Raw genomic sequence first — 23,364 nt, 5'->3', positions numbered from 1 at the left:
CTGAATTTGAAACCTTTTAGGAAGCAAGACAACAACCCAAAGCATGATGCTTTCTCCAATATGCTTCAGCTGATAGCTGATAAGAAAAGTTCATGTTGCTGTGACAGTGGACTGCTTACAAGAGGGTATTTGAATATTTTGGTGGGCCAGTGACATTATTTACTAACATTATTTTATTTTATTTCATTTTTTTAAATGATTGGTATCAATTGTAATTAGAGTTTCTAATGAAAAGAAAAACAGTTGAGAACATGCGAAATCAACATCAGAGGCAAGGTTAGCAGGCAGCTTAAGCTCCACCAGTTAGCCATATCTATAAAAGGTGAAAAACTACATAATGTGGATACTCAACATTGTAATTAAACTAAGCTGTTTACATACATGTAGACTGAGGAAGACCATGGCAATCATTCATCTCATTTTATATGTCATTCCTTTGAAACATAACCACAGTCTTTGATTTCCTTAATTGATCATTTGTTCTGGATGTGGAAAATTGATGTTTGTTTCCCTATTTTAATGATTTACTCATCAGTTTAAGGCACCTATCAACATTCTTATCATTTATGTCTGGCGAACACTCACTACTCTTATTTTCTTAGCTGCAGCCTTAGTGGCGACCACACAGTGCATGCCTTGATTGTACTGTCAGAGCCCAAAGCAACAGGTTCCCCTTTCAGCTCCATATTTGGATATTCAGTGGACTCCAATTTGCTTTTGAAGATATTTTTTTCTGTTTAAGCTAACCTGTGGTCTTTTATGGTAAAGTTGTGCTGTTTGCTTGTTGTTGGTGAGAAGTGTTTGTTGGATAAATGGTTGATATGCATGTGGCCTATAATGTAGACTGAATCACTATTATAGAAGTCTTGGTAATACCATAACTAACTGGGGCTGCACAACACAAGACAAATATAACATTTTCACAGTATCACTGAAGGCAATACCATCATTGCAAAGAATTGCTTAGCAATTGACAATAAATGCTAGCTAATATAATATAATATAATATAATATAATATAACATTACTGGTGTGATGGAACAGACTCTTTTTATTTGTAGTTTCAAAACCACAAAAATCTTCAGTTGTACCGATTTAAACACCTTTTTTATGAGCTGGCAGATAAAGTGCTGGAGTGTTTTGCACTGCCAGTCAGCTGCCTTAATAAAATACACAACTTTTTGTTTGGAAATGTTTCAGGTTGCTTAAAACACCGACAGTCATTGTGAGAAAAATAAAGAAGTAACCTGCCAACATCAGCACAGAGCAGCAAAAGGGGCAAATATTTTAATAATATATGTCTAATCTATCTTATGTTTTTTTTTTTTTTTTGCTTAGACTGTCTAAACAAATAAAAATAAATGATATCATTCTAAGTGTAATGATCAACATGTTATGTTAGCAGCAGCGGGAAAGATCTTTGCTTCTTTATTTTAAATAAAGTAAATAAAATCACGTTATACATTGTAGTTAATTTTTTTTGTATTTATACAGTAAAACCGTAGCTTTTTACTCAAATGTATCTTATTGTGAGAATCACATACTGACCCATGCCTTTGGATCATGAGTCTTTTCATAACATCATGCACAATCTGCAACTGTTTGCATGCATCCTTATAGACAAATACAAAACAGACAATGTAGGCAAACAAAATCACACAAAAGAATACAATGTCTGCTGTTGCACCTCCTTTCTCTAAAATGATTATATTATTAAGCTTGCTGTGGTCTGTATCCTGAATAAGATGTACTTCCTGTTCCCACAGTAACAGATTAAGTAGGACCCATTATCAGTCCAAGCCCCACTCTGTCTCCCACGATGACTACTTGCGGTTAGACCCACACAAGCAAGAAGAACTGAAATCCCCAGATGATTTAAGACAGTTTTTAATTTAAACCATCTTTCTTTGTGCTGCAAGGTTGCATCATCCACACTGGGATGTTACATCCAAGACTGTTGCAGCTGTTTGAGTTACCACCCAGACCTCAAAGACAGTTATTAACCAACATGACTCTGGGTTAGACTTTTTTTAAAGAAACTGGTAACCACAGGGCAAAGCGAGTGACAGGGAAGGAATCTTGGTGGGGTTTGTTGATGTTATTTTTGGAGCCTCAGAATGAGAATCTGGAGTTTTGTTTGGTTTTTTTTTCTTTGCAGTCCGAATGATCCCCACAGATTCTTTTTTTTTTGGCTGCATATTTTCAAAGCTGCTTGCCACGCATGTACATTTAAAGAAAAACCTTTTTTAAAGTCTTTGAGGAAGGCTTAAAAAAGACGCTATGAAATCCACTCAAAGCAGTCTTTGTATATTCCAAGACTTAATATGACTCAGTTATGGGAGGGAAACAGTTTTTTGTATTTTCTTCTGTACAAATGTAAGGTCACTAAGATTTTCCTACATGGGCAAACACGTAATGTTCCTAATGCCAATAATATATGCTGCCTCATTTTTTAAATTAATAAACTATATCAGGGAGGAATGTGGGGTCATTTCCTCTGGGCCTCTTACACTGCACATCATCCCCGGAATTGGGCAGTGGGGGATGTTGAGGTGATCCTTGAATGGATCTTTCTTGTGTTACTGCTGTGGACTTGTGATGTACCACTTCATATGGGTATTAGAATGATCATGCTCAATCTACCAGATGTGGTATCCGACATATGGTCTTTACCAAGGGCTCTTAAGTTAATAGACGTTTGTATGACAGTACTTGTGGTTTAACTTAGGTAACTTAGGTAGGTGCTGAAATGTTAATTAAGCCAAACAGAACCAAACTAAGCAAATACTGAAACATTGTTTGGAAAAAGCCTTTAATTTATTAGCATGAGAACCACATTTGGCAGCAATAATCTACATTATGAACTCATCGGCCTGTCATGTTTTTGGGCCACGCTTCTTAATAACACTCCTTCAGTTCATTGAGGTCTTTGGACGTTTTGTTTGTCTGCAGAGTTTGTAACCAGGGTGTTGCAATGCTCAAGCACCACGTTACGTCTGCAGGATAAATCAAAATCATATAACCCTCTAAATGCTTGAAAGGATTAGGGTTTGTCCAGATGCAACACCCAAAACGTCAACATTGCTGTCATGTTAGTTGGGCAGTGTCTTCTGAAAAACCTTCAAAATTAAGCCATACTTGTTCAGTCTTTTTCTAATGTCATGTAATGTTTAACATGCTGAAGCCTTAACCATAATTGTACATCCTGTACAAACTCAATTTATTAAAATATTAACAACTTTTACCCCTATGTGGTTGAAGGTAATAGCAAGACTGCTGGTGAAGAAGATTCCTCCCAGACTCATCAGTCAGAGATATCAGTATAACAATGAATAGAATAGCAAGTTCCAGGTAGGAAAACCATCTTCCTAGAAAATGTCTGACAGTTTGATATATGTTGGCGGTCGTCTTTGGTCATGAAAGCTCTAAACCTGAGTTTTTATATCTCTTGCAATAAAAGCTTTTGTCTAAGATGGTGGATTATTGCACAATGTGAACCTGCTCAACTAAAGCCTCTGTACCACTTGATCTTTTTAAAACTTTCAATGAGCTTCAAATAATCAGACTTTAGGGTAAATTTGTTTGGATGTGTACTTCTGCAAATTTTGCTGACTGTCATGAATGTTTTCCAGTTTTAAATATTAATTCTCCCCTTATTTATTCAAGTTTTGCTGGAAATTACCTGATAATTCTTGTCAGATGGTCAGCAACAATTGCTGAGGTCTTTCCTCATTAGACTTTTGCTAACAAATACCTAAATGCTCCACTATGACAATCTGCCAGAAGTGGTGCTTTTATAAAAGCAGTTACAGTGATAAGCAGGACTGGGTCCTGGGTTTGCAGGACTTGGTTGTTGCTTACCCTCATAAAGGTTGAGCATTATTTTTACCATGTCTGCAAGGTACTATTTACTCCACTTTTGCTTCAGAGCTAGATTATTATCCTGTTCAATTTAAGAATAGCTCCATGCAATAGCCTCTCTTACTTCTGAAAAGGTTCACTTTTGGTTCCATGTGTTTTGATGATATGATGATTATGCTTTGTTGCATGGCCCAACTGCTCATTGGGCAGTCCAGCTGGAAGACATGACTGTGTGGCGGTGCACAGAATGCAGTGGGTAGCAGATCCTGTTAGACATATACAAATTAGAGCTGACGTGCACTGAATAACTACACAAGTGCTGTTTAATGTGAATATTTGGATGTACCCATGAAGCATTTACAGCCACAGTAAAGAGACTGGTGTTTTGTTTTTGACAGCAGCGTTTCTGAATTTCAGATAAACATAACAGTGGGCTGACAGTTAATGTTCCCCCATCCAGATGAGAAAGTAGTGGGTTTGCAACAAAACCTGCATCCTGATGCAATGGTGCATGTCTGAATTAAAACCTAAAACAATAACATAGTTAAATCTTCCATCACTTATTAGCCAGTATACCAGCTGGTTACTATTGAAATTTACTGCAAACTGCTGAAAAGACATTACTGACCAAAGAATTGTACTGATGTCTTATGTACTTCCCCTGGCTGCTTGGGTTTCAAGAGATGTTACAGGTGCTATATGGTCCTGTTCCCAACTGATACTAATATACGTTCTGGTTCATTAGGATATGGATCCACCAGCCTGACATCCTCATTTGCATGTTTTGTTTTAGTCTCAATCAATAAATCATCTCAATCAATACATTTTTAAAAATAATATCAGAAATAAGTTCACTTACCCGTACAGCTTCCTGATATCCACTGATCAAAAAATCGTGAATGGTGCTGAAAAATATTTTTGAGAATGTAACAAGAAGTAAAACATTTATCTTTAAAAATTGGATCACTCAGGATACCAACCATATCAGATGAACTTTATTTGGTATGGTAGGATCCATGTTACCGCCACTTGTGAATGAGGCTAAAAGTTATTCTTCTTTGATAATATCCAGTTAGCATCATAACAAACCTAACATACCTGTCCCTACATCCACCCTACATCCCTACTGCTCTTTGTAAGCTTTAGCGTCTCGGCCACTAACAAAATATCCAGTGTTGGGTTTAAGGCCAGTAAAAGTCTACACATCAAGGCAAATATTATTGCCATTCACAACTTGCATAAATGGAACTTCAAACATAATGTCCTACCAGGTATTTTATCCAAGCAGTTATTTGCGGTTACTATATTGCACAAACGAATTTTAAATATAAACTGCCTGTATTTCTTTTGATGATGTCTACTTTTCTTTGTTTAATCACGTCAAGGATGATTTACAGTGCGACGGATCAGCTGTGCTGCGGCTACAGAAGAGGACTATCATTTTATATTATTACATCTGTAGAAAATACTGACTTTCTGTCCTGTGTCATGTAAGTCTCAGCTCCTTAATCACAAGCTTTAGCCACATGGAAGCTACTCTGACCCAAAAACAAAATCTGTGTTTCATTACACAACATGTGACATACAGAACAGTGTTGCTGAACTTGGATGCTTCCCCTTTACTGTCCCTGGAGAGCCAACATTTTTGGCGGTGCATGGTTTTCCCAGAGATGAGCCTAAGAAAAGACTCGCCCAAAGCTTCCCCTCACATCTGGATTACCCCAAGGTTAGAGGCCAATAATTGTTGGGACACTCAGTGGGGGATTCATTCCACTTTTCTCTTGTGTTTGGATCTTCCCTTCTGGTTTTGCACATTGGTCATTTCATGTAGCTGTGCTGATCGCTATCTTTATGGGAAAAAAAAAAAGAATAGGAGAAATTATTGCTGCTTTCTGGGTCCTAAATAACTATAACTTCTATAAGAACAACTATATAATGTTGAACACTATTGTAACGTTCTAGTTTTTTCAAGCAAAGATTATGATCAGACATTCTCATTTACCAGCACCTAAATTAGGTATTCCTGTTCAGATGCCTGTTAACATGAAAAGTGAGTCAGCCAGTCAAGTGGCAGTAACTCAGTGCATCTATCAACAGTTATGATAGAGACAACCTGCATAAACTTAAACTGAGCATCAGAATGGCGAAAAAAGGAGATTTAGGTGACTCTGAAGGTGGCATCGTTTTCAGTGCCAGACGGACTGCTCTGAGTAGGCAGAGTGGTTCAGTTGATAAAGGCAACAGTAGCTCAAATAGCCACTTGCTACAATCAAGGAATGCCATTCTGAATAAAATGTCAAACCCTGAAGCAGGTGAGGATTACACTTGGTCCTAATCCTCTCAGCTAACAAGAAAAAACTGAGGATACAATTCGTACTGGTTTACCAAAACTAACCAATAATAGATTGATTTCCTGGTCTCATGTGCCTCTATTTCAGCTGCAGTATTCAGGTGGTATTTGATGAAAATACCTTGCAAGTATGGAGCCATCCTGCCTTATATCAAAAGTTCAGATAGGTTGTGGTGGTGTAATGGTATGGTAGATATACTCTTGTCAACCCTCAGTACCAATTGATCATTCTTAAATGCCACAGCCGACCTGAATAATGTTGGATACCATGTCCATCTCTTTATGACCACAGTTTACCCATCCTCTGATGCCTACTTCCAGCAGGATAATGGCCCATGTCGCAAAGCTCAAATGGTCTGAAACAGTTTTTTTTTTTTTTAAATGATAAGTTCACTGTATGCCAAGGGCCTCCACAGTCACCAGATCTCAATCTGTCACGGTAGGGTTTTGGGGTGGACCGTAGCGCAGACAAGAGCTTTGCAGCAGCATTTCAAATAGTCTTCAGCTTTATTCAAAAATACTAAAACAAAAACACTGCAGGTACTAACCAGAGTCAGATCCAAAAACTTACAAACACTGCAGGAACTCATAGCATGGACGAGGGTAGTGCAGAGAGTTGTGAAAGAAGGAACCAGCAAAGAACACATGAACCAGACTAACTAATATACAAAGGGAATACAAAGGGCAGGTAATCAAAGGAACAGGGAACCGGTGTGACAAGAGGCAGGGAGGCAGAAGGAACAGGTGAACCTAATAAAACTAAAGCATGAGGAAAGGGACTAAATGACAAGACAGTGAGCAGACCTAAATAAAACTAAAGACCAAGATAAATTAAAGCATAAGAATCAAGAACAAACATGAACTGAAGGAATCTGAGAAACTGGAAGGAACACAACAACCTAAGAACTTGGCGAAATAGAAACCATAAGGAAACCCAGACTACAAAAGTAAATAAACCTAAACCAACACTGATAGAACAAACTGGGAATGAAGCAGAGGAAACGAGGACAAGAATAAAAGCAAACAATAACTAAAGCTGACCTATAAAGGAGGGACCGGAGAATAAAGATAAACTAGAGGAAACAAAGCTAAGAGGGAGAGAGGAAACTAATGGAGGAACTAAAAGAGGAAAAACTAATGACGAGAGGAGTAACAGAAAAGAAACTAATAAATAGGAGAGTGCAAAGGAATCAATACAAAATACAAACATAAAACGAGAGTAAAGCTAAGGAACCAGAGGACTATAATAATAATAATAATAGTAATAATGATGATAATAATAATAATAATAATAATAATAATGAAACCATTCTAAGTACATAAATAGGAAAGAAACACCAAGGGAACTAAGGGCGAGAGGAGAACACACTGGGAGGCAAAAGGAAACCAGAACTGTCAGAAAACAGAAAGCAGTAAATATGAATACAAAATCTCAAAACAAGAAACATCTAGCAAAACAAAACCACAAACAAAGTCCAAAATGTCACATCCTGACAAAATCTAGCAGAGCGCCTCTGGAATGCAGTAAAAAGTGAGATTTTCATCATGATGTTGCTATCATGTCAATATTGACCAAAATCTCTGAATAATGTTTCCAACATCTTGTTGAATGTTTGCCAAAAAGAATTAAGGTAATTCTGAAGACAATAAGATAACCTGCTCTAAGCAAAGTGTGCCTAATAAGGGGACATTGTGTTTTGCCAGTGTTTTTTGTTAAGAACACTTTTAAGGTACAACATGACAAACTGAAAAAAATAAAAGCACACTCGGGATATAACAGCCAAAACATTAGAGCGATCTCTTTGCTTAAAGCCAGAAGGCTTTCAAGGCAACCAGTCTGTTACTAATCAGAACCAACGGCTGGGAGTCTTGTCCAGTGAAGCTGGAGCAGAGTGAAGAAAAAAAGGCTAAAAGAACAGTTTATATAAATTATCCTTTTTCAAAAACAGTGAGTAGGGAGCATACATTAGAGGAAAGTTGGTGTAAATGTTGAGAAGTTTTCACATGGGGGATGGGTCTTCTGTGATGTCATTCATACTCCCTGTCAAAAAGAAGCAGGGAGGAGACCTGATGAGAAGAAGAGAATAACGGAGGAGAGAAGGGGTGGAGTAATGGAAAGAAAAGCCGTCCCCTCTTACACCACCTCGGCTTTTTGCCACGCAGTTTCAGCAAAAAACCTCTAATGTGATCAAGATGGAAGCTGTCCATGGACGTCTCACTGCTCCCCGGCTTTCTGTCTGCCTTTGGGAGCTCCAGCACTTGTTTAGCAATCCAAGACCAAGGGTACTGACTGTAGTCTCCAAAATGGCTCGCACAGCTTCCCATTAAGGACTGGATTCAGAGTACGCTTGCAAATTTCAAGTCACTTGGAGAGAGTTGGATTCATTTTTCTTTAAATGTGGAGGAACTGCTTCTGGTTAATGAATGAGAAGGCATCCTGTGGAGCTCTCTGGATAACTGTGCTTGAACTCTTTTGTTGGAATATATACATTCATTTGCTGGACAGGAAAAAAATCCAGATATTGGATTTTATTGCAAGATGATGTCATGTTTGGAAAATGTACAAAAAGTAAATGTTAGTATTCAACTCTAATGTGGGTTGAAGTTTGGATATCAGTGGTTGGCTTAATGGGCGCAAAGAATGTGTATTTAATTTTGAAAAAGGTATATCCATTTGCACTTTTACAAATATTTACATTTAGTTTCATTCTAAATATGGTAGTTAAAGCTGATCACCCCCAGGCTCATTCCTTAGATAGTAACTTTTTGAAACAATATGACTTCTTAAGAAAGCTGTAAAAAAAAATTGTTTTTTTGTCACAGTTACATACTGTACTGTTACATGTTCTTGTTAACTGATCTAACAAAGCAATTGTTCAGCTTAAACAGAATATTGTAATGTATATTCAAAACAACAACCATAAAGTAACATAAAATAATTTATGCTGAGTTGGATCTGTAAGGTACCACAATTAATCTTATTGGGTTGTGCACTTAAGCTGACCGTCAGCTGCTGTTTAAGTTCCCTTCATTTATGTAATTTCCTTTTTGTAGGTAGGTGATCTGACAGCTGTAGTGTTAAGATCCTAAAAACTGAACAAGGGGAAGCAGCTTCAGAATCTTTGCCTTGTCAGGTTTTTCTGCTTAAGACTCACAAAGCTTTAACATCTGTTCTGGGTCAGGGTGACTGACTGCAGTCGGCATGCTGTAAAGTAAAATTTAGAAAGACATTGATTTGGAAACTTGTTGAGATCTTTTACTGTTCCAGTTTATAAGCTCCCATGGTACTGGGAATGCAGAGCAGTTGCAATCCTTAAACTTTCACCCACTGCTTCCTGTTAACTTGAGAAGCAGGACTGTCATCTGGACATTCAGTTGCTGTAAACCGACAACTAGAGAGCAGCAGCCCTATGGGATTGTACTTGGCTTTCCATCATGCCTGTTGCTATACGGAAAAGAAGTTGGGAAGAACATGTGACTCACCCATCAGGATTACAGTATAGCTATGATGATCTGGATCTGGTGTGTTGTCATGGAGTTGACAGAAATGGTTTTTGGGTCAGCTCTGGGGCTTTAAAACAGGGCCGACAGACGAGATGTGCCTCCATGCCAGAGGGTTGCCAGCTGCCTTCAGATGACCCGGGTCAGACAGGTTTGGTTGAAGCTTTTGCTGTTGACGATGTTGATGAATCAAGACGCCTGAAGCAAACTGAAAACAGTGGGAACTCTCTGTTAAATCGTCAAGAGTCAGTTCACGAGTTGGTGGGTCCAGAATTTCTACAGATGAATTCCAAGTCAGCACAACTTCCAGCCGCAAATACTGGGATGTCTGCAGCCTTGTGTTATTACTCAAATGGTAACATCTCTAGCGTTAACATGTCTTTTGAAACTGATAATCCGAGTGTGAAAACTCTTTACAATAAAGGGGTAAACAGCCCAGGAAGAAGCCAGGGTAGCATCTTCAGTGGGGATGTTGTTGTTAAAGGCCTTAAAGAGCAACAATACATCTCTATCTCTTCAAACAAGGGGCCTCCATTGTCTGAATCTGCTGGTGAGCAGCCTGGCAAACTTCCAGCCCATCAGCAGACAAAGGAGACCCACACAGAGGGTTACAGCAGATCTCCTGCAATCTCTGAAGTTACATTGAACTGTTGCACTGCTGCCGGACAGGAACCTCAGACTGACTGTCCAGATGTTGCAGGAATTATTTCTATCTCCAACCAAGCTGGTGCAAGGGGACCAGTTTTTGCGCTGCAAAATTCTGCTGATGCAATGGAGGGTGGCAATGCATTATCTCTGCCTAACAAGTCTTTGCAACCATTTCTGACTTTCATTATAGATGAAGAATGTGACAAAGGATTTACTGAAAGCCAGAGTGCAGCTGTTGTCCACAATCTGGGTGGACTGAATGGGTTAGAAGCTAAAAATGAAAATCCAGGACTCAGTCATTCAAGAAACATTCAGGGCAAGCAGGAGTATTCTAACTGTGCTGTGGCATTGGGTCAGGCCATTGATTGTGAGATCTCCAAATGCAACCTGAAAATTCCCACAGCTGCCAAGCATGAACTTCAAACCAACTGCCAAGAGACTGAAGGGATTATTTCCACCTCTGACCAAGCTGGTGCAGGAGGGTCTGTTTTTGTGTTGCAAAGTTCAGGTCATACAATGTATGATGATAATACATTGTCAATGCAACCTGTTATGGCTTCTTCATTGGATGAACAATGTGACGAAATATTTACTCAAAGCCAGATTACAGTTTTTGCTCATAGGCTGGATGGACCGAATGACTTAGAAACTCTAAATGAAAATGCAGAACCCACTCATCACTCAAGAAACATTCACATCGAACAGGATCCTTACAACTGCAACGTGACTTTAGATGAGGGTAATGATTGTGAAACACTTAACCAGATACTGGCTGAGCAGCATGATGTTGCAAAAACAGCAGGGAGCTGGCCTCATATGCAGGAAAGTGCAGGACAAGGAGAGCCAGCTGACATATTTCAGACTAAAGTTAAAAATCAGGGTTTGGCCGCATTTAAAACTGTATCATCTGAACACCAGAGTATTGAAAATTCAGGAAGAGAGTCGATGCAGACAAGCACTATTCGGTGTGAAGATCATCATGAAAAAACCTCTTTAAGTCAATCTTTGGGTAATATGGTTGAGAGCTTATTACCCAAAGAGTTGACTGTTTGCGAGGATGTAGACATGCCTCCGCCTATTGAAAATAACTATTCAAAACTCCTGACTATTCCAGAGATCCGCCTGGTTGAGGCAGATGACGTTAAAGCTAGAAAGAAAACTGAGGCTGATATTACTGAAAATCCAGTTCATAACACCAATCTGGATAATAAATACCAGGCTACTGAGCAACACATGAACCTTCCAGTCCTCTCTAAAGAGGTCAATGAGGGGCTCCATGGCAACCAAGCCTCTGGCTGGTGTGAGTCACCTTGCTCTGAGGTGGCAGATGGTCACAGGGAAAACTACAGCCCAGCGACCAGAGTTTCTGCAATGGGGGAGTTGGATGAAGTCGTTTTCTTGGCTGTTTCCAGCGACACACCACTGTCCAGTTCAGATGTCACAGGAACAGACAAGACGGCATATTCAAAAGAGAACAGTGTGGTCAAGGTGCGGATGAGAAAGGTAAGTGCAATAAAGATGTGGAAAGATTAAAATTTTACTTTCTTTGTTGTTAAGTGGGAACTGTGACTTCAAGAACATATATGTTAAAATGAGCTGATTCTTTACTGTAAATAAATGTCTGACAAATTATTTGTCCCACACTCTGGCAATGTAGTTTGGAAAACAATGACTTCACTCTTATATGCTTTCAGATCTGTGAGTAGGGGGGGTTCTGTGAAATGTTCTACTCTTCCTCAACTGCTCATTGCAAAACAAGGTCCTATAAGGGCATGGAGGCTGTAATAGCAGAGAGAGTTGGAAACTTAAGCAATCTATGGGGTGAAATGCTCAAACTGTTTTTTAAAGCAAATACTGTTATTCTGTTTATACTCTTATAGTTGCATGCTTGTGCAATACAATAATTTTACAAAAATGTACACTTTGTGGATTTTGATTCTTTGGAGCAAAGGAATGGTCAGAGAACTTGGCGATCGGTAGTTCTATTCTATTTAAAATAGCAGCAAGGTTTACTCTTATAATATAAACATAGCAAGGCCCTCTAAACAGGGTAAATATTTGGACTAGATCAAGATTGTGAGAGGTATAATTGTTATGCTGCATTTTCCATGTTACATTTTAATGCTCTACAGTTAAGTAGCCTCTTGTAAACAGTAAACATCTTCTGAGAAAATCATTTAAAAATAATAGAGCCCTGTGACTTATACAGAGTGCTTTGCAAAAGATATTGAATTTTGTCACATTGAAACCAAACTTCATTGTATTTTTTTGGGATTTATGTAATAGATTAACCAAGGTATCTCATAATTGTGAATTGGAAAGAAAATGATACTCGGTTTTCAGAGTTGTACATTTCCGTCAAACCCCTTTGAGTAAATACTGTGTATAGATTTGGAAATGCCTTTAGCTCTGCAAATCCAGAGACTGAAGTCTTAGCTCATTCTTTTTCGCTAAATGGTAAAAGCTCATTACCATTGGATGAAGAGTGTCTGATAACATAAACTTTCAAATCTTGTCATTAATTCTCAACTGGATTTAGGTCTGGACGTTTACTGGTCCAACTAATACATGTATATGCTTTGATCTAAACCATTCCTGCTGGAAGAACATCTGCACCAGTCTTAACTCTGGAGTTTGCCTGTCCCTACCGAAGCAAAGCATCGTCACCGCATGATGCTGATACCACTGCACACAGAACTTTGCCATTGAGAGCACTTTTAGCCACATGTTTGCTGTGTCTCCCAAACGTTTCTTCAACAATGGCTTTTATATATATATATATATATATATATATATATATATTTCTGATGATGGACTTACCTGTGCTCTATGATATTTTGAAAGCTTGGTTTATTATTTTACAACCTAACTCTGCATTAAACTTCTCCACAATTATTTTATCCCTAAGTGCTTTGTTCCTTGGTCTTTATGATGCTGTTTGTTTAACAATGTTCTAACCACTCTCTGCATTTATACAGTGAATAATTTAAACACAGGTGTACTCTATATACTAAGTAGGTAGCCTCGGAGTATTATTAGTTACACTTGTTTTTGTTTAGGGATATCAGGGTAAAGGGGGCTGAATAGAAATGCATACCAGATTTTTCTTTTTAAAACAAACTGAAAATCAAATATATTTACTTTTTACTTTACAGTCATGCACCACCTTTTGTTGATATATCATAAAAATGTTTGTGATTTTATTGGGACAAAATATAAAAAAAATTCAAAGTGAACAAATCATTTTATAAGGCCCTATAATAGTAAAGGTAGCCGGTTATAGTCAGTTATATGCCAGTGGCTTATACTTCACTTCCTTGGGTATAGACTTTCTTGGAATTTTGTATGCCATCTTGAGAGACATTTTCTTTATTCTGAATGTAGTTAAAAGTTTTTTTAAGAAATATGGCTGCTTTTTTATTAATTTAATATACTATTTTAGGAAAATAAAAGTTTATAAGCTGAGTGTTCAAAATAGATGGTTTGACACCATAAAAATCATGAAATAAATATTGTTTTCCCTTGGGTAGGTAACAGTCCTTGTTTAGATTGAATAGACAACAGAGAAAAAAAACGTGAATCCCATCAATTTATTTTTCTGCAACTAATATCTCTTAGATGCAGTTGGAAGCTAGAAGGATCTCCTGTGATTGCTAATGATGAAGTCTCCAGTCGACCATGTGGCTGTGGCAGGTTCAGCCTGTGAAATGAAGCCATCTGGTTTGCAATGTGGCTTGAGATTAAACTGATATTGGCTTTAGTTTCTGTGTTTATTTGTTTTAGCAACAAGGCCTTATCCTAAACCCCAGGGCCAAAATGGCTCAACTGTCATTTATCTCTGACCAGATGACTTGGCAAACATCCCCCCTGAGTGCTTTCGGTTACTTAGCCTTTCTGTTTGCTTTTAAAAAATATGTGTTGGGAGAAATGTACCAGAAGCTGAAAAAAAGGGAGGAGACAGAAAGAAACTTTCTGAGAACAGCCAAATGTTGCCTCTGATGCAGCTGGATTTGTCCTGCTCAGTTGTTCTTAGCTCTGCAGTTTGGTGGCTGTTATTGCCATCCTGAGACAGATGCCTTTGTTCATTCACATGGGCCTCGTAAAGATGTCATTGTTTTACTACGGTACAATGTTTTATTGTAATACTTTACCAAGGACACAGTGTAGTGATATGTGACGCCTCAAGTTAGGAATGCATCTGTGTGAGGTGTCATTCTGTGACCTGAATATTTGCTGCTTCTGCAGACCCAATAAAAACAGATTTTTTTAATTCTAATTGGGCACCGGCAGGAAAATAAATTCACGCACAAGTCATGAGATATGTTCAGGAATGGCCTGAGGAAATGAGCGAAGCTATAGCCAGGAACCATCTGCCCATCACATTAACATTACCAAGTACCACATTTCTTAGCCAATAAATGTTGTCATGCATACACACCCATAGCTGAAAAACTGATCTCAGACGAGTCAGCCACAGTTACCACTTCAGGGGATGTTTTCGATTAAATGAATAACGTTCTTACTTTATCCTAAATAGCCCAATAAGATTTGCCCTTAATACCAGGAAGAACTCGCAACACGAGAAGCAGCCCTGCAGCCGCAACTTTAAATGCACATACAATCATAAGCTGTGTGTGTTAAATATTTTCCGGGGTCCGTTAGGCTTGTTACAAGATTTGTTCAAGACTATTAGGCCACCCATTAAATTTCTTGGGGTAGCTTTCTGAAGAGAATCTCAGACTAAATACCACACCCAGAGGCATAAGTGATAAGCAGAAAGAAATGAAAATATATTGCTTTAAACACTGCAGATAGAAGATTTTAAAAGTTATCAATATTTATGGCAATACAAGCCCATGTGGTGGGGGGTAGGTGGATTGTTGAGCTCAACCATGTATAGTTCAGCTTGTCGTACTGAAGTCAAGCCACCTGAGGTCAGTGTGACACTTGTTATAAAAGGATTGATTGGAGAAGTAATGCTGATATGTTGACTATGAGAAATGCTTTAAGGACTGAGGTTTAACAAATTATTCAAAATACCAAAAAGTTTCCTAACAGATTGGTTTCTTCATTCAGCCTGAACATGCAAGTTTGGACTCAATGGTGGTGCTGTTGATGAAGCTGGATCAGCTGGACCAGGAGATTGAGAATGCCCTTAGCGCCACTTCCTCTACAGACAGCACTCCTACTCTTCATCAGCGTCATTACCAGGTAGGTCACCATGCTAGATTTTGCTCTAAATATCTCTTGAGTTCAAAACTGTTCAATATTTGTATTGCTGTGTGCTCCAACTCATTCCAGAGGATTTGTATGTGAATTTAATGTAAAGAAAATTTTCACTAACATTGGTCTTCAAGGTTCTTCAAAGTCCCTGTGCTGCTCGGTTTTTTCCAACTGTGCATATGTTTAAATTCAATTTCCCAAAAAATACTAAATGTAAAACATATGTAGAGGGAAAAATTTCAGTTTTTTCCAACTTAATTAAATAATTTAACAATGGACAAGGATAAACAGCTATTTTTATGAGTTGGCCAACAGGCTAGGTTTAATATGTAGTGCCTGATGGCATTGGGCATCCAGCAGGTATATAAAACAAAAACATAAGAACAACTAGGATTTTGTTGGAAGGTAAAATTCGCTGGAGATCTGAAGGACTGCTTGTGTCAATTGTTTCGGCCCAGTTGAGTTAAAATGTACTATGGCTAAAACAGACTCTGGCAAATTTGTTGTCATTCTTTAGTAAACATGGGTAAAAAGCTTTTAAAATAAATACATCTCATATTATATTGCCACTTCGCACAGTCAGCAAGATGGTGAGGGAGGTTAAATGAGCTATCCAATACCTCAAAGTTACAGAAGATGCTGCAAAGAGGGGTATCTTGGGGTCCCTAAGTTTCCATAACAACTGTTTATCACTATCTACATTCCAAGTGGTTGTTTTGAGCAGTGACAGCATCATCATAATAAATGCAAACATCTGGAGTCTGCTAAAGTCCACTGAGACTTTCACTGAAGCCTTGTGCTTTGGTCAGATGAGGTCAAAATTGAGCTGTTGGCAGTAAACACCTCAAGGAGGTCTGCCACGATACAAAGCATGAATATGTGGAAAAGTACCTTATGTCCCCTGTATGGCTGGAGATCTATAATCCTGTGAGTCTGTTTTACTTCCAATAGGCCCAGGATCCTTGATTGGAGTGTATGGTATCTTGCACTGGGAAATACCAGCTCATTTTAAATAAAAGTGTGAGTCAACTAGTAAACATGCACTATAGAAATGCAAAATCAACATAGAAATTTTTCATCAGATGCAAAATCAACCTTCTCCCATCGCCATCTCACTCCTCAAACCTAAATCTTATAGAAAACCTGGCTGATGAGTTTGGGAAATGCAAATACCCACTGAATAAATGCCTACAAAATTGAAGTTTATATTAACAATCTAGATTTTTCAGTGTGAAATTATGCTATGACACTAAAAGACCAGCACCAACACAAATTAGACTTTGCTGGGTGTTTCCATTCCTGGACAAGATGAGTGAAACTTTGACCTTCTTTCATCTTCTCCTCAAAAGTCTGATCTTTATCATATTCCATACACCCTCCAACAAGTTTGTATTCAATTTGTGCAGGACGCTACACCAGCAGCTTCACTAACTCTCCCACCTCTACATGCGACTGCCACTTTCTCATCAGGATCTGCAAAATCCCATAAAGCCAAACCTAAGAGTGGGGTAAGTTGAGGAGTCACTCACCTTGCAGAGCCTCATTTATGACATTTGGTGGCAACAGCCTTTTTTCATTATTTGCTATTAGCAGCATAAATAGACGTTTTAAAAAAAGTGATCAAGATCTTGTTTTTTCAACATTTCTTCAGGCATCTAGCCATGGTCATACTTGGCTAAAAGACCTGACCTTTCCCCCTATCTCTGCAAGATTATTAGAACAATATTTGCACAAGTCCAGTGCTGTTATGCTAATAATACCTTACTGACTTTGGTCATATATGCAGAAATAAGGATTATATTTAGGTTTAGTCTTACTTTGCTCCAAGCTCGAAAGCAGATTGACCAGCATTCAACAATTTTGTGCTGACTAGACACTGAAGAAATTATATTGTCTTCTCAACAATATAAAATATTGGTTGAAATGTAAAAGTTAAAAGGACCCCCACATAAAGGCATGTATTTATGTCAAAGTGTTGCAGGAAGGTGGCTATCTACTGGGCTAACCGAGCCTGACTTTCAGTGTCCTCATTTAGGCTTCAGGATGGCACTTATGGACTAAAAAAGTCAAGTGTTCAACATTCTGGAATAAATAACACAAAGACTAGGCAGTGTAAGATAGCTAATCAAGAAGATGTATATGGCCATCAAGGGTTTAGAGGGAGGCAAATAGGCAGATGAAGCTTTCGTTTATCAGTTACTGACTGGTTTCATTCTGTATGATCAAGGTCACATAGACTTTTACTGGCAAAAACCTTGACACTATACACGCAGCTGCTTTGCTTAAGTAATGATCCCTTCTTAAACCTTTCCACAATTTGTCACATTAGGAACACAAACCTAAATATATTTTAGCAGAATTTTATATGAGAGAACAAAACAAAATACAAATAACTGAAGAGTAAGGAAAACGATATATGGTTTTAATTTTTTTGCAAGTACAAATCTGAACAGTATAGTAAGAATTTGCACTCAGCAACCCTGAGTCACTACTAAAACCAGCTTTTACTACAAGTGCATTTGCAAGTCTTTTGGGTTATTTCTCTACCATCTTTGCAAGACTCAAGACTATTAAATGGTAAATGGACTTAATATATATAGCATTTTTCCAGTCATACCAACCACTCAAAGTGCTGCAAACTAAAGCCACATTCACCCAATAGCACTCACATTCATGCACACAGTTTGGTAGGCAACTTAAGGTTAAGTGCCTTGCTCAGGGGCACATCGAGATGTGGCTGGAGGAAACTGGAATCGAACACACAATTTTGAATTGCAAGACGTTAATTGAGGTGAACAGCCAAGTATTTTTAGGTTTGCAGTTGTGTCCCCAAGGCACACATGTTCAGACAATTTTGACATGGTGCATATGTAGGGCAGCTGTATTCCCACTCGTTTGCAGTCAAGCAACTGGGAAACAAGCTATCAGATCTGTAATAATGATGTGAGCTGGACATCGAAAAGATGACTTGTCAAAGTTCAAACTGAGAATCAGAATGGGCAAGGGATTTTGTTGTATGGTTGAATGGTTGTTGGTGCCAGGCAGGCTGATGTATTTCAGAAACTGCTGATCTACTGGGATTTTCAGAACCATCTCTCAGGGTTACAGAGAAACAGCAGTAAGCAGTAGTTGTGTGGACGGTATTGGAAGAAAGTGCCTTATTGATTTCAGAAGAGTTCAGAAGTCAGAAGAAGAATGAGCAGGCAGGTGTGAGATGATAGAAAGGCAACAGTAGCTCAAGAAACATTTATTACAACCAGGTAATGTATTTAAGAGATTGTGAGAGATGCAGGTGTGTGGCATACAATCTTTGAACAAAGCGTACATTGAACCTTGAAGAAGATAAGCTACAGCAGCAGAGGACTGCTCTGGGTTCCACTCCTGCCAACAAAGAAAAGGAAACTGAGGTTACAGTTCCCACAAGATCACCAAAATTCCACAATAGATTTAAAAAATGAGTCTCAGCTGTGATATGGGAGAGTCAGAATTTTGCATAGTTTACGCAAGTAACATGGATCCATCAAGTGTTGTATGAACAGTTCGGCTTTGTGGTGGTGTTAAAATGGAGTGGGGAATATTTTCTCACATCACTTAGTCCTTTAGTACCAACAGAGCACTGTTTAAACCACAGCTTACCCAAGAATTATTGCCACAATACTCAGTGACCACAGTTCACCAATTTTCTGATGGTTACTTCCAGCAGGATAATGAAGCATGTCACAAAGCTCAAATAATCTCAAATTGGTGTCTTGAACATGACAAAGAGTTCCCTGTTCAGACTCCACAGTCACCAGATCTAAATCCAATAGAGCACCTTTGGGATGTTGTGGAGCGGGAGATTTGTATCATGGTAGGGCAGCCATCAGAGCTGCAGCAACTATGATGTCAGTATGGTCCAGAATCTCAGAGAAATGTTACAAAACCTTATTGAATAGAAACAGTTCTAACAGCAACAGATGACCCAACCCTGTTTTTTTAATTTGTAACTGTACAGTTTTTTTACTTATACTGTGAAGTGTTCCCTTACTGGACAGTCCTTTTATTTTTATTCTTTTGTTTTTATATTTTTTACCTTTGTGGGCTTGCATTGGTCTGACACTCTGCTGCTGGTACACTTGAATTTCCCCACTGTGGGACAATAAAGGATATTTATGTTTCTTTTTCCATTTCTAAAGTGAGTCTCTCAGTTGCAGAAATCTCTCTTTGCTCTAAGGAGTTAGCCAAGCAGACGCTAAGACTCTATAATTAGCTGGTTGCAAAGATCTACCCCCTTTCACCCCAACAAAGGGGTCAGAAGGGGAGTCAGAAAGGTGAAAAGCCAGGGCGGGGGGGGGGGGGGGGGGGGGGGGGGACAATGGGAACACGCTTCATGTGAGACTTGTCTTTATGCCCCTTACTTGCTCATTTTATGATTTGTCAACATTCTGCTAAAGAAGGCTGTCCTCTGGTCTGCGAACATGGACTTTAACTGGTCTGTTTTTTATATCACCATAAGATAAAAAAGGAGAATAATCATAAAAGTGAAAAAGTGAAAAAGAATGTTTCTGTGGCAAAACAGTCTCCTTATCAAGCAGACAAAGCAAGGAAAGGTTTTGTTGACCAGAATTCCTTGACTTAAATGACATTCCTGAATTATCTTTTGGAGCATCACATTGACACTGCCATGACTTATTGCAAGTCATTACTTTTCAGAAGGAAGATGGATGCATGATGCACAGTGCGCTGGTCTGCAGCCAACTCCTGCCACTGCCTTCATTCAGGCTATCACCCAAGGAAACTCGCTAAGCTTGGGTAAACAGTGCTTTCACTGCACCTAATGGGAAGCCGTGGTCCCATGGGGTGATTGATTAAAGCCAAAAAGTTGATGACTTAGAGAAGGGTATTTGCAGGAGTTAATAGTTTTAGAGAGCTGTTGAGTACTGAAAACCAGTGACGCATACTTAATCTTTTTATCTAGACAATACAAATCTTCTAAATGATGTAAACATGAGACAGATGTTAGTCATGAAGAAGCATGGTTGAGGTTAGAACCTCATTTCAGCTGCTTGACTGTTAAGTTTTACAAGATGATACACTGACATTAAAAATATATCATCTATAATTAGCTGAAATATTCAGGCAGAAGGATCACTGGTAAGAAAAACACTGTTTTCGTCGAAGTAAAGGAAAAGGCATATACCCGGCAATTAGACCGTCACATTTTCCTCGATGTTTGCAAGAAGTGACTGTCTAACCTTTGTTTTCTTTTGATGTTGTCTAAATACGGTAAGTAAACTCACCCAGCACATGTTCGTTATTCTAAAGAATATAAATAGAGTGACTCGTTTGTTAGCACTCTGGCTCTATGGGAGCTGATTACTCCTGGATACAAGTTTTGCTTGAAAACCAACTCCAAACTGATTGTCACTCACATTGAATGGAAACAAATGGAAAGGAATAAAAAAATGCATAATGTAAAAGTTATTATGATGTCCTGGTGTAATAAACAAGCTTAAATCCTGCTGTTTTATCACCTACACTATGAGTTGTTCTGGGGTAGATTCTTCTCTAAAACAAACCATCTTCTGCACACAGCATCCTCCAAAGAACTGTATTTCATAAAAGGCTTTGCTGCAATAAATTTATACAGTACTAAATAGCATCATTTATTGGAGTGCAAACCAGCAGAGCAATACGCATTTGTTCACCTTACATAGCCAATAAAAACTCACTTCATGCATGGATTACTACCTTGTTGGACCTAGTAGTTTATCATTTTGCAATTTGAGACTTTGTTTCCCTTGAGAAGGATGATTTCACAGCTGAGCACTGAAACCAAAGTGGAAATGACTCAACTGCACTTGGGTTTCAAGTACTTTCAAATATCATTGTTTTTCTTTTTTCTTTAGGTATCCACCGTAAAAGGTTTTGTGACTTTTCATTGATAATGCTTTCTGCAGCAGGTACCACTTTTTGGTTTTCCATGAGGTCTGACCTATCGATTTTGACCGATTTTAGTTTTTTACATAAAAGAGGAAAACATGCTGCAGTTAAGTGTTGCAATCATACAAAAGAGGAATGAAAGGATCAACAATAATGGTATAACAAGATTTTAGGAGCAGTGGGCATTCGTGTAAAAGCTACAGATGACTGAGATATGAAGACAGGAAAAAGGTCCTAGAAGTACTCGATGAGTAACAAAAGGTTTGAGTGAATTCTTTAACCCAAAGAGACTTGAGAAGACTCTGAAATCAAAATATTTTCTCAAAATGACTCATGATCAGGGTGAATTTAGAAGGGACAAAATTCTCAGAAATTCTTTGTTTACTCCCTGTTTCGTGCCGTGAAAATGCACAGGGTCAATTCAAAAGTCCCGATTCCCTGGGGCAAGTTTCTGCAGTTGAAAGACAGCTTTGTACCAGTGGTACAAAGTAGACATTTTCCACACTCTGACAATTCAGTGGTTACTTTACATGCAAAACCGTATTTTCCAAAATTCACATTTTACATTTAAAATGACCAATTATTGTGCTATGGATATAGGTGATCGATTATTTTTTTGTCCTAAAAACAATTTTCTTAAAATGTGTCCACAGGTTTATGCAAGATAATTAAAAATATTTGAGAAAAACAGATATTCATGTAAACTGTATTAAGAATAATATAATAATTTTATTCTCATGCTGTCTGACATTAAATTTAAGTAAACTTTTCCTATTAAGGATTAGTTAGGATTGCAAATATTGTTTCTATCTGCTAATCCCAGAATAATGAGAAAGATCATTTTAATAACTTTTTTCAAATTCAGGAATTTACATACATTATCAAATTTCTTTTACTTTTTTACTTTAAACAATTTAGAAAACCCCAGAAGATGATGTCATAGATTTGCTAGCTTCTGATTGGTTAATTCACATTTGAGTTAAAGGAAGGCAAACCTGTGGACATATTTTAAGGCAACACCTCAAATATACTGCTTTCTAGTGGGACATCATAGAAAAATCAAAACTACTCAGACTAGCTACTGTATCAGGAACAGAACTGTCAACCCTCACAAGTCTTGTTCATTTTTAAGGTTATTTTACAGATGCCTGCAGATGTAAATTGATTCGTTGGTTCAAACAATTATACACAACTATAAATACCCTAGGAATATCAAGCTGGCATATCACTCAGGAAGGCTGTGTCTCTGGTGAAATGTTAAGCATTCCTGTCATCTTGTGTTGGATTGTGTAAGCGATGGTTGGTATTTGTGTTGCAGTGACACTCTCCTGACACATAGTGAAACATTGTGGTGTGATTGTACAACCCATTCTCTTCTTGTCCTTTACATAACCATGGCAAAGGGGAAGTGAAGATGACTGGGCATTCACTTGGCAAGAACTTTATCTGTAAATTATTGTTATGGAGAAGCCACTGAGTTCACATCAGTGCATTCCTGGCTCTTAGCTAGCCTAGCTGACGGCTATTGTTAGCCTCCAGCAGGTGGTTGTTGATGTTGCAACAAACGAGAGGCTCTCATCTAGCGGATGTTGTGCCACAGCAGGTGTTTTTTTTTCTTAAGCCGGAATGGCTATTTTTTGTCCAGCCTGTTCTTGCTGGCATTATATTATTACTTAGTGAGTGTAGCAGGTGTCTTTCCCTCTTGTTTTGCTAGCATTGTTGCACTGCAACAGGTGGGTATTTAATTTATGGCTGCACTCAAAGCTTATTTCAAGTTAGGAAATGTACAATATTGTTTTTCAAATGTGTAAATTGAAGTTCTGAATGTTTTGAAAGCATTTGTTGCTGGTCTATATTTTT

The 23,364-nt window shown here is 38.2% G+C and overlaps 2 protein-coding genes across 4 annotated transcripts in view; one reads left to right on the top strand and one right to left on the bottom strand.

The window, feature by feature from the left end:
- LOC124867706 (choline transporter-like protein 1) overlaps nt 1–9,743 on the bottom strand; it is a 36,288-nt gene extending 26,545 nt beyond the window's left edge. The window contains exon 1 of the mRNA XM_047364284.1: nt 9,694–9,743. The gene's annotated coding sequence lies outside the window, so the exon portion shown is untranslated. The remainder of the gene's footprint in view (nt 1–9,693) is intronic.
- The window catches only part of dlc1 (DLC1 Rho GTPase activating protein), a 107,385-nt gene continuing 92,332 nt past the window's right edge, over nt 8,312–23,364 (top strand). The window contains exons 1-3 of one of the 3 annotated variants that reach the window (XM_047364277.1): nt 8,312–11,862; nt 15,436–15,570; nt 16,989–17,090. In XM_047364277.1, the coding sequence (XP_047220233.1) occupies nt 9,646–11,862; nt 15,436–15,570; nt 16,989–17,090 (2,454 nt within the window). In that variant the 5' untranslated portion in view covers nt 8,312–9,645. Of the gene's footprint in view, nt 11,863–15,417; nt 15,571–16,988; nt 17,091–23,364 lie in introns of all 3 variants that reach the window. The other 2 variants (XM_047364280.1, XM_047364279.1) reach the window with 2 other exon arrangements.

This window comes from Girardinichthys multiradiatus, chromosome 5 (assembly GCF_021462225.1).
Source record: "Girardinichthys multiradiatus isolate DD_20200921_A chromosome 5, DD_fGirMul_XY1, whole genome shotgun sequence".
Taxonomy (NCBI): Eukaryota; Metazoa; Chordata; class Actinopteri; order Cyprinodontiformes; family Goodeidae; genus Girardinichthys; species Girardinichthys multiradiatus.
The sequence above is the reverse complement of the archived record's forward strand: the minus strand, read 5'-3'. Positions and strand labels throughout refer to the sequence as shown.